The 11,518-nt window shown below is 32.3% G+C and overlaps 1 protein-coding gene across 1 annotated transcript; it reads right to left on the reverse strand.

Moving 5' to 3' along the window:
• Nucleotides 1-1,284: 1,284 nt before the first annotated feature.
• Nucleotides 1,285-10,558, reverse strand: LOC123525395 (phospholipid phosphatase 1-like). The gene is made up of 6 exons (XM_045304414.2): nucleotides 9,932-10,558; nucleotides 6,544-6,695; nucleotides 5,765-5,985; nucleotides 3,444-3,561; nucleotides 2,812-2,988; nucleotides 1,285-2,550 (listed from the first exon to the last, which is right to left on the reverse strand). Exons 1-6 carry the CDS (start codon nucleotides 10,014-10,016, stop codon nucleotides 2,299-2,301), a joined length of 1,005 nt encoding a protein of 334 aa, XP_045160349.1. The 5' UTR covers nucleotides 10,017-10,558; the 3' UTR covers nucleotides 1,285-2,298.
• Nucleotides 10,559-11,518: the final 960 nt, after the last annotated feature.

Raw genomic sequence — 11,518 nt, forward strand, 5'->3', positions numbered from 1 at the left:
TAATAAATACTTGAAAATTTGAATTACAGACAGAGCATTTCGCTTCTAGTATATCAATTCATTTGTTAACGACCTAGGGTAAACTGTAAATAGATACTTTACTAAAAAAGAAATCAGAATGAATTTTAATGAGTTCGAAAGCAGTTAAAATATTTCAGGCTACTACTATGCATCCGTATAAGAATTTGGTTTTTAAATTTCAAAGCAATTTAAAGAATCTTCTGCGACAAGGTTCATCAAATCCTGACTTATGTGAATGTTATTTAGCAATGTCATAAGATACTAGGTCATAGAAACTTTCAAGCGCTTCTTTTTTTGGAAAATTTGTTTTATTAAAAGACATAATGACCTAACTATTTTAGCGAAGGCCATATGTTTGGTGATCAGCCATTTTACAGTTGCTGCTGAATGATATGATTCCTGTCCTCCTCTATAAGCAGTTCTAAAAACCTACTGGGACTGAATTGCTTTGAAACTTGCATTCTGACCTGTCGGGTTCTTTATAGTCTGTTACACTGTGTATTGCTCTGCTTTCTGCTATGGCATTGAGTACATTTGTATTTGGTTCTTTACGTTTGCTTTAAATTTATGTACCTGTGCAAGAGCATTTTTATGTTTCAAATACTGTGCCTTTTGCTATTAATACATATAAAAGTGGTAGGGATTCACTTGGTGTGGATAATTCTTATTGTCATTGTCCTATAACTTTGGATCATGGTTGGGATATAGAGTGAGGTTTTGCATTAACCTGTTAAAACTCCCCAATGTTGTTTTTGCTACCGACAATTCCAAGGCGGTGCCTTTCTGTAAGCGTGGCAGTTCTAATTGTGTCATTATCCTTGTATTTATCAGTATTCGTTTGTTTGTTTCATTTGTGTTTAACGCCGTTTTTTTTTTCAACAGTATTTCAGTTATGTAACGGTGGGCAGTAAACCTAACCAGTGTTCCTGAATTCTATACCAATACAAATCTGTTCTCCGCAAGTAACTGCCAACTTCTCCACATGAATAAGAGGTGGAGGACGAATGATATCAGACACAGTGTCTTTTGTCGTCACGGAGAACAAACGTTCCTCCCGGGGATCGAACTCACGACCCCACGATCCGTAGACCTGCGCTTTCCCTACTGAGCTAAACGGGCGGGCTTATCAGAATTCGGGTATAATCTTAAGAACATAAATATTTACGTCTACGATCTTTTTCGATGTGTGTGTACGAAGTCATTACTTATCTAACAGACAATAGAACGAAGTGAAAGCATAACATGTAGTTCAACACGACTCTCTCCTATTAAATTACTAGTATTGTTTTCGATATTTACTATTTAAAACTAGAAAGCCATACGAAAGCAATGTAAAGTGATAATATAAATACATATACAATGAACGAAAAGTCTAACGGCCCCGCCATATTTGTGTAATATTTTTCATATTGCAAACAGTATATTTATTAAATTTCTCACATGTTTAGAACAATCTGTTCAAATTTCAACGAAATTGAAAATTTAATTTATTTTGCAATCTCAACTCAATGTTTTAACAATCACAAAAATACAGATAAATGTCTGTAATAAACAAAATGACTAATTTCGTTTAGATAAAAAGCATCTTAACAAACGCAAAATGACTTCTTTCCCCGGCCGTACCTTTGAAAACAATAAAATGTGATTTAGTGGTCCTTTGGGATCATTGAGTCCATTCAATGTCTATGGATAATAGAATTCCGCATAAGCCAATGCTAGCAGGCGTAAAGGGTGCTGCACATTTTAATATACATCATATAAACAGGCGCGTCTGCTAATAAAAGATCTGACAGATTTTATTTATATGTGATCATTAATCAAAAATGATTTAACATCTACCACCAGCTATCCTGATAGATGATATTTGAACGTTTAGTTAAAGCAAAGACATTCAGGAATATATTTGCCACTTTTTAAAAAAGGTATCGGCGGTAAAATAAATCAATTGATGTCATTGCTACATACAATTTTGTTGAAATTTCAAAGTAAAATGTCGCCCTAAACGTTCGAGAAAGTTCAAAAATGCATTTCTTGTAATATGAAACATACTGAGAAAATATCGAGGGTGTTAGAAGTTCCAATTGGCGTATAACAACGTATTTGCCACTACTTGTATGGTTATCTAATATATTCGTAAAGCAATATGGCAAAGATTTTTTTCTTGTCGAGTTTGAGATATGACACTTGTAACTCTTTATTATCTATCACAACTGCTATTCTACACGTTGCAAGTTATTTCAAAACTAAGTTTGCGCTTTGCTACGGACGCCATTATTGTCATACGATTTCTGGCGTCACTGACATATTTTGGAGGTTGTTATTTTGAAGCGCTATAAGTTTTGTTGATGATGAATTTCTTTCATTTTCTATGTTGTGGTAATATTCATTTTGTAATAAAGTTGCTGGTGTTTGCGAGTCAGACGATTGTTCGCACGTGCAACAACAGTCGCATGATTTTTCCTTTGTGTGTAACGTAGTCTTTTCTTTAACATTTGGTGCCTTCACAAACTTTTTTCCAACCATCAGATGCTGTAATGCAAACATATCAATTGTCAATTCTGCTTTAGATACAACACAAGCAAATCAGAAAAACAAAACATCAAAATGTTAAGATATAAAGGAAATATGGATGAAAGAACTACATGTTTAAACTCTGCTGCAACTTTTGCAATAAAACGAGACATGGACCTAATTCAGAAATGTAAAAGAAAACCAAATCGTACTTTTATTAATACAGATATAACGATAAACTTTTTGTGTTTGAACTAATATTGTAGCAGTATCACTCACCACAAATACAGCGACAATGATGCCTAATATATATCCTGCTATGACGTCAGAAGGATGGTGTTTGTTGTCTATAATGCGTCCAATGCCACAGAGTATTGCAATGAATATTAGACCAGATTGAAGAAAGAACTTTAGTAAACGTGAGAAACGTATTTGCAAACGATTTTCTACGTAAATCTGAAAAAATGAGAAGAAGGTTTTATCAGTAGGAAGTGCGATGCTGGCTGATTCTGACATTCTGAAAAAGTCACATTTACAAATACTTCAAAGCATCCACGAAAGCGCTCGTGCAATAATTAAGAAGACACTTTCATGAACAGAAATACAGCTAACAAATTTCAAAAGTTGATTTAAATATATTATTCTTTCGCTAGATGTAATGAACACGGAAGCATAATACTTAGACGGTTTGATTTATGTTAAGAAAAATCTCTTGCCGTGTTCAGTGTTCTCAGTTTTCAAGTTATGTGATTACTCCAAACTTATAAATATATACTATCATTAAAATAAACACTAAACGCCAAGTCAAATTACCCCAAAATTTAATATGAACACAAAGTGCGCTGGTGCATTATGTTTTTAGCATATGAGAGACTTTTGAAATTGCTTGCATTGAGAAAATTTACACTTACACAAAAATATGCCGCTATATACATAGAAAATGCTGAGTGACCCGAAGGGAAGGACTGCCGACTGCTTCTGATTTCTTTATCTTGTTCACTTCCGGTGCATGTGTACTCAGATATGTATCTGTAAGAAAAGTATTAAATACTAGTAAATGTTTTCATCTATAACCAGTAAACTGTAAAAAGAAATCAGAGACGACATTTTTTTCCAAAATTTAAGTTTAAGCAAAATGAAGCCAGGGCGTATGTATCAATTAACAAACCTCTATGGCGTGACTAGAACTTACTGTTTTGAAATCCGGTTTTTGTGTAGAAAGTTATTGTAAAATGATAATGCCATTGCAACATAGGTCAGCATTTTGTAAATTTCGCTGTGGTGTTGCACCTATAAGGTTGGAAACAGGCCGGTACGAAAATTTAAGTCTGGAAGATAGAAAATGTCCATTTTGTGATGTTGTAGAAACAGAAAAACATTGTAATTTTAGTTGTGCTTGTATGATGATTTGGAGGGAGATTGTATCGCACCATGCATAATGCGACATATTTTCCTTTGTTGTAACGTAATCTGTAACATTATGTGTGTTCACAAACTTTAGTCACAACCAATACTGTATGTGAATTGAATAGAATGACAATTTATCTCTTTGTACAAAATGCAAGGATCAGAAAAAAACTCTTAACTTGTTAAAAAAAAAAAATAAAAAAATGTTTAACTCCGAACTTTGCAATAAAAGGGATGTACCTAATTCAGAACATGTTAAGAACAGTGTGCTTTTTTTTAGTCTAAGTTTTTTTGTTTTTTAGAACCTTTAGCTTTTGCTAGTTCTTTCTAAATAGCTAATGTAACTTCAATTAATATGCTCGCATGAACTAGAAGATTATGCTGGGCTTGGGCCGTCAATGCAAGGTATCCAAGATTTATGACTTAGAATTTTCAAGGAAACGTTTTTGCACGATTTTTATAATCTATAAATAATAAGTTTTTCAGTATGAGTCGATGCTGTTGATAAATTTGAAAATAATACATACTTCGGCATCCACAAGCGTGTATATTAAGGAGGAACTATGAACAAAATACCTAAAAGTCAAGTCGATTTAATATGTCTTCTTTTCGCTAGTTTTAATGAACACGGAGTCTTATATATTAACTTTATTTATGTTATAAAAATCTTGCTGATAGGGGTCAGTTTTCGTTGTATACCAACTTTAATATTTTACATTAAATGTATTATATACGCAAGTAAATTTTTATATGAACACAAAGTGTGGTGCTATTAGTTTTCAGCAATTTGAGAGATTTAAATCTTGACTTTTATTTACATTACTGCAAATAATTTGCCTGCTTTCATAAATGTTTATGCGGAGCTGCCTCTCGATTTCTTTGAGCTTTGACTACTTTCTGCTGTTAACTGAGTTTGTATCTTAAGAAAAGTAATACTGATATGTTTTAGCTATAATCCATAAACTGCTTAAAAGAATGGCAGGTGCATTTTTTTTTCATAATATTATTTAAAAAGTTGTACAGCTGTAGATCAAAACAATTAGGGAGTAGTATTGTAATTGACACACTAATGTTCTGGTAGGGAAAAATATTTTTTTTTTTCGTGTTATACCATCTGCAGAGTCCCGAGGGATTGGTTGGTACCCAATTCCGGTAGGGTGAGTGTACGAATGTTTCCCGAGGGATTCTGAAGATGTTACATTACAAAATGAACATGCGTAAATGCTAATCAAGCATAAAATGCGTAAAAAACTTATAAACGAATAAATTATCACTCAACGTCATTAAATTTCCATGAATGCGCGGGAACCCCTGCGTTGTGTTTTCACGTTGACGTCATTTTTTTTTAATTATCCAATTTGGGGCCGTAATGCGTTTACGCTTTGCCGCGGAACGCGCATATGTAAAAAAGATGTTTTAACAGCACGTGAGCGCGAGAATGTCTCTGTTAACACGCGTTTTCTCTCCAGTTAAAACACTTCCGAAAAGTGACAAGAACATCAGTTTTATGGTAGAATAACTTTCAACAGAATAGTGTAAACTTGAAAACTAAAAATATTTAATCAAAGGAAATACATTGCAAAAAGTGTCATTTAAATACCAATAGTAAATGCTGAATATTAAGCCTGACAGCATAGTGGACATTTGACACTAGAAGAAATTTTCAGACATTATTAACATATACATCATTTATGCTGACTGCAATCATAAAAAAAATATTTCTTTTAGTTAGGCTATTGTGCCAAATTATTCCAAAAATGATGGATTGAGTACTCATAACATATATCACAAATATTTTCTGGGAAGAACTGAATATGAAACTTACCCTGGACATAAAGTCCCGTTAAACTGCGGTTTGCACACGTCAAAGAAGTTAGGCCTGAGCACACCCATCTTGTTTTTGACGGCGTCTACAACGAGTTCTTGTATGAGAAAGCCAATCATAAACACAACGTAACTCTTCACACAAAATATTATATCTCTTGCCCATTGACATGGTCTTTGACATTTGTTGTCCAAACAATTTAAAACTTCGACTGTAACAACCTGCGAACAAAGCAACACTTTTATAATCCTAGACTACGAAATAAGATTCAACGGCAGATTTTTTTCCCACGAAAGTAACACAATAAATAGATGCTTTCTTTTCGGATAAACATTTACTAGACCAGTACGAAAAAACATCACTTTCAACTAAGAAAGCAGAGGCAAACATTTATGGACAAAATCTTTTCGTTTAATCTGGTTCACAGATGTGTAAACAGAAAATTGGTTCGTGCATTAGCTAGTGATATAACACTGGGTCGGCTCTTTAACCCTTACCTTGCTAAAATTCTATAATGAACTTGTCCATCTTTCATTTGGACAGTGCTATTAACTGTTAAAAGATACCAAAAAGATACATATGAATGGCGAACAGTGCATATCATGACCAGACTGCACGGATGAGCAGGCTGATCATGATCTACACTGGTCGCAAAGCCAGAATGATTTGTGTCCAGCATGATAAGGGTTAATGTTTGAACGCATGCTTACAGACGACATATTTATAACAATGACTGAAGACACTTTAGTTTTCTAGTGTTCCGCAGAAGGAATACATACCAGTAAAATAGAGAAAGTAAACCCGGCTGCTACTAGTACGGGTGTGGTTATGGTTTCTGGTATTGAAGGATAACTGAGTGATTTATCGTCACAGAAGAATCCTGTCTCATAAGGTTTTCCATACAGAAATAGGTACAAAACTAGCAAGGATACTGAAATGTGTAAAAACATGTGAAAAAATATGGTTCTTTGAATTTCCAGACCAACAGCATATACAACAGACTAAGTCCGCTAACTCTGAGATCGAATCGGTCGTTCCAGGTAATTCATACGTTTAAAACATGTAAGAAGATCCTTTGGAAGCAGAGAATGCAACCAATTAAAATACTAGCAGACTCGGATTGATTGTAAGTTTACTTTTACCCATAATTTAGCTATATTGTGTGAATAGTTGGTACTTAAGGATGTAGGAGCGATTTTTTTTTCTAACGTTAAGAATTTTTTCATACTCTATGAGCTTGAAGAACATTAGTTTCTAAGACAACAAGAGAAGAAAAAACACAGGTCACCGAACTCGTTTTATTTTTATAGGGCATTTTCTTCATTATTTAAGCATTTCTGAAATTTTGTAAAACTGAAAAAAATGGTGGTACTTTATAAAACATATAATATCGCATTTAATGTTATAGGGATTTCATGTCTTACAGGTTAATATGAATACAAGGTGATGTCAGTATTATATAAGCATAAATGTCACTAACAAATCTCTTTCATTTTTACATGTTGACATAATTACCCCACGCACTATATTTTCAATGGAAAGTGTATTTAGATCTACAAAAAAAATTCTGACGATAAGATTTTCAAAATATTTTGCAGCTTTAATGACACACAAAAATGCTTCAAAACGGAAAGAAAAACGGTTGGGGTCACCGTGCATCTAACAGATTTATTAAGAAAAAACTGTTAAAAACTGGTGAAATTAGATATTTTTTGTTCTTTTTGTTTTGTAGATAAAATAAAGTGCTATCTTGAAACCCTTTATTTCAGTTATAGCTTATTGTTATATGTATCAGTCAGGAAAATATCAAAACCAAAAATGATCTACTTTCATAGATATTTGAAATTACCTACCCCTACCCCATTGTAAATTTCACCTCAATTTTAGGCAAATGCCAGCAAAAATAAGAGTGAATTTTTTTTTTCGCAAAAAGTAGAATCTATTTGGTGAAATGGTACATTATTAGTCATATTTCATTTTTTTAACGTTAATTTTTGGCAAAACTTTTGTTAGAAAGCAATATTCGAAGAAATATTTTTTTTCAAAATGGCGGATATCCTGAAAAAAAATCCGCTCGAACATCCTTAATTCTAACATCTCACACGTTTATTAAAATAGAAGTACATGTTCACGTATCTGCAACAGTAAGAAATAACAGCCTCTTTCTTGACTATAACAATGCATTTCTTTTATAAGGCGCCTTCGGTATATGAAACACTGTCCACGATAGTTGAGTTCACGGATCTGTCAATTTGCATTGTTTGTTGTCCAGGTTGCGTTTTTTCAGGATTCTACCTCTACTTTAATGTTTATTTGATAAAAAACTAAAGTTTTGCTTATATATGTTAAAGTTAGTATTTATGCTCATAATGCTGTTCTTTTTCTTGATTTCAAAGAAAACATACTAGTTGGAATACGAGTCTAAGAAAACCATCTGATGTTTTCAGTGTTTTTCATTGGTTTGTAAATGGCATTGATAAAAAGAATTATACATGATACCATAAAATGTCAACAAAACGCAACAAAAATAGGTGATTCAAATATGTATCCAACAGGTTTTGATTTGCAATGTATATTAACCCTTAGCCTGCTGGCGGCAAGTGATTCTGCCTTTGCGACCAGTGCAGACCAAGATCAGCCTGACATCTGTGCAGTCTGATCATGGTCTGCACTGTTCGCTATTCAGTCAGTATCTTTTTGGCAAGGACCCCTTTTAACAGTTAATTGAACTGTCCGAAATGAAAGATGGACAAGTTCATTATAGAAATTTAGCAGGGTAAGGGTTAAAATTGCAACAAAAGTTCATATAGTATCATACGTAAGTAGGCAGTAAATATGTTGGTTTTGGCAATATTTCTTGCTAAGAAAATATTATGGAATGTCTTAAACAATTATCAGTATGGTACGGGAATATAATCATGTCGTATTTCATTGCTTTTTCTCAAATGATTATTTCACTGGGTCGATTTCAAAGTTTCAAAGTTTGCACCTCAATAAAAAAAAGCGTTAGACAAAATCCATTTATTTATGGCCAGGCAAATTAAATCACCACGGAGCGTAACAATCGACCTCGTGAATTTGATTTTGTATGAATGCAATATTGTTAGTAAACATATGATACAATGAGCTTATCAAAATTAGGAAGAAACGTTACGTTAAAACTTTATACTGCCTTTATTTCATTCATTAAAAAAGTTTAGAAGTTTAACATCCAAATCAGCAATCAAAATCTCGGGCAGTTCTTCATATTGGTCCTTTTTAATGTGTAGACACCGACATTTAGCGTACGTTTATATAGTTAATATTTGTAGTAATTTTGATACATATAAACAGGCGTTGTTATTTTCTTATGTAATCTAAGACTACATTTGAGTTTGTTCAATAGCTACATTTTAACATTGATGGAAAACTATCGTTGATAAAGAGAAAGCTTATGGTTACTGTTTTAAACCCATTCAGCATCTAATTCGCGTTTAGCTAAGCACAAGAAATTTAGCTGTACTCGTATTTGTGATATTGTGCAACAGGCGTTGTTGTTTTCTATTTTAATGTAGGACTAGATTTATTATTCTTAAATAGTTGTGTTAATTCGTTACGTATTTGTTATAGTTATCGATTTAAACTTATTCAGAACAGTGACTTATTTAATCCTTTAAAGCGACGTGCATAATTAAACTTCAGTGACATTACCTGGTTTACGCATAGAAATAAAGTTACCTAACACACAAAATGTGAAACTAACAATAAATTATTTGAGATGTTCACGATATTTCATGATACTTCATGGACAAATTTTAATAACGTTAAATAGTTTATTTTGCATTTGCCAAATTTATAACTGATTAATTTAATGATTTTGACAATAAATTGTAGTTCTATACAATTTTCACAAATTTAAACCTGTAATTGTTATTCTAATTTTCATGATTCATATATTATAATTATGATCACATTAGTGATATGATTTGCATTCAGAAAATTTACATCAAAAATGTAAGTTTGTATATAGAGAGTTTAAGAAATTGCCTGTTAAAATATATTACAAAAATATAAATTTAACATATTTTGTGCAAAACTTTAAACATTTCCGAAAATAAGTTTAAGAGGAATAATGATTAAACATCTCAAAATCAACTCTGAGTTTCCAATTCAAAAATATAGTTTTACCTGCAAGCCATATTATGAAATCCACAATGATTTGGATGGTAATCATCCGCCGGCTAGTCCTATATACCGAACTATTCTTATCCATTTCGTAGTTCCTTCAGTATCCGATTTTAATCCACAGAAAACACAGCTAGAGTCTTTATATACCTATCTCACACTGTATATTGTATATCTACTTGTAAATCCTACTCTATCAAATGAGTTTAAAACGTCTTTCAAATAGAACTTTACGCACTTCGTAAAATTCAGTGTGAACTGGTCCGTTTCTGACTCACGATAATAACCATTGTTATTTTTTTCGTATCTAAATACATTTAACCGTCCTATATTATTGTATTAACTTTGATGGTTCTTCAGAAAACGGTAAGAAATTGATACTTCAAAGTATTATTTTAAACTTTTAAAACTGTATATCCATATAATGTAAATAAGAATTCTCTATCAAATCCATTAACGCAATGCGCACTTGCATTTTCATGATGATAAAAGTGTTATAATTTCGTCCAATATAATAACGACACCTACTTATCAATAGAGTGACGCATTTGCTTGGCTGAGCATGAAAGTATCTCTTTTTGCTTCATCATAACACATGTATTTTGCCTTTGACTTTCGTATTGATCGGGGTTATCTCAAAACTGTCAATTGATTTCTAACCCAGTGGTATTACGTGAAAAACATAACGCACTTCGATCAATTAATTAGTCGAAGGTGGGCCCGTTCGTTGTATTTCAATTACTTCCTTTATGTGTGACATTGTTGCAATTTGTGGTCATTGATTATTTGTATTGTAAAACAATATTAACAAGAATGTTGAAAGGAAATGATATCATGCATTAACAATTTGAAAAGTTTGAAATATTATACACAACAAAATACCTTAAGACTGTGTTTAGGCGTGACTATTTAATAACTTTGGCGAAGTGTATGCCTCATTTGTTATTTATTTTATTTTATCTTAGTCTCATTTATGTACATACTCAGCATATTATAACAAAGGTAAAAACATAAAATAGTACATTGCCATCCAATTATTTAATTATAAGAGACTAGTAATCATTTATACACATATATAAAAATATCTTAAATTTACTTACACCATGCATTTACGACCGAAGAATACGCATCACACGGAAATTGCCGAGTGACTCGTGTACTTTGTAAGAAGAAGCATTATTTATATAACGCACCATTTGACAAGGTTCCTGCTGCTAATCTTGAGGATTGTGAAATGTAGTATGATAACTTTATAAAATTCATTAGCAATGCTATCATCTTGTTTAAAACATCACTTTCTACCATATATTTTAAATCATGCAAAAACGTACATTTTTAGGAGCTTTTCCTAAATGGTTAGAGATAAGCTATTCTCTTCACACAACCACACATTTCAATTGATAAAGCTACATAAAATGTCGATAATCGTTAATGTTAAGAAACTATTCTGACAATTACACATAAATGTTTAATTGGGAAAAACATTTATTAAGTCTGAGGACAGCAATTTGCGTTTTACCACATCGATCCATTTAGAATGTCGAGATAAGAATAAAAAAATTAATATACAAAACAAACCGTCGTATTTTG

This window comes from Mercenaria mercenaria, chromosome 3 (genome assembly GCF_021730395.1).
Source record: "Mercenaria mercenaria strain notata chromosome 3, MADL_Memer_1, whole genome shotgun sequence".
NCBI lineage: Eukaryota > Metazoa > Mollusca > Bivalvia > Venerida > Veneridae > Mercenaria > Mercenaria mercenaria.

Bases quoted from the DNA above. Each gene is read 5' to 3' on its own strand.
- LOC123525395 (XM_045304414.2), bottom strand. From the start codon at position 10,016: ATGGATAAGAATAGTTCGGTATATAGGACTAGCCGGCGGATGATTACC. The intron at 2,989-3,443 runs GTAAGTGTAAAT...TCATTTTTTCAG, and splicing joins ATATAGCGGCATATTTTTGT to ATTTACGTAGAAAATCGTTT. The intron at 2,551-2,811 runs GTGAGTGATACT...TTTGCATTACAG, and splicing joins TCATTGTCGCTGTATTTGTG to CATCTGATGGTTGGAAAAAA.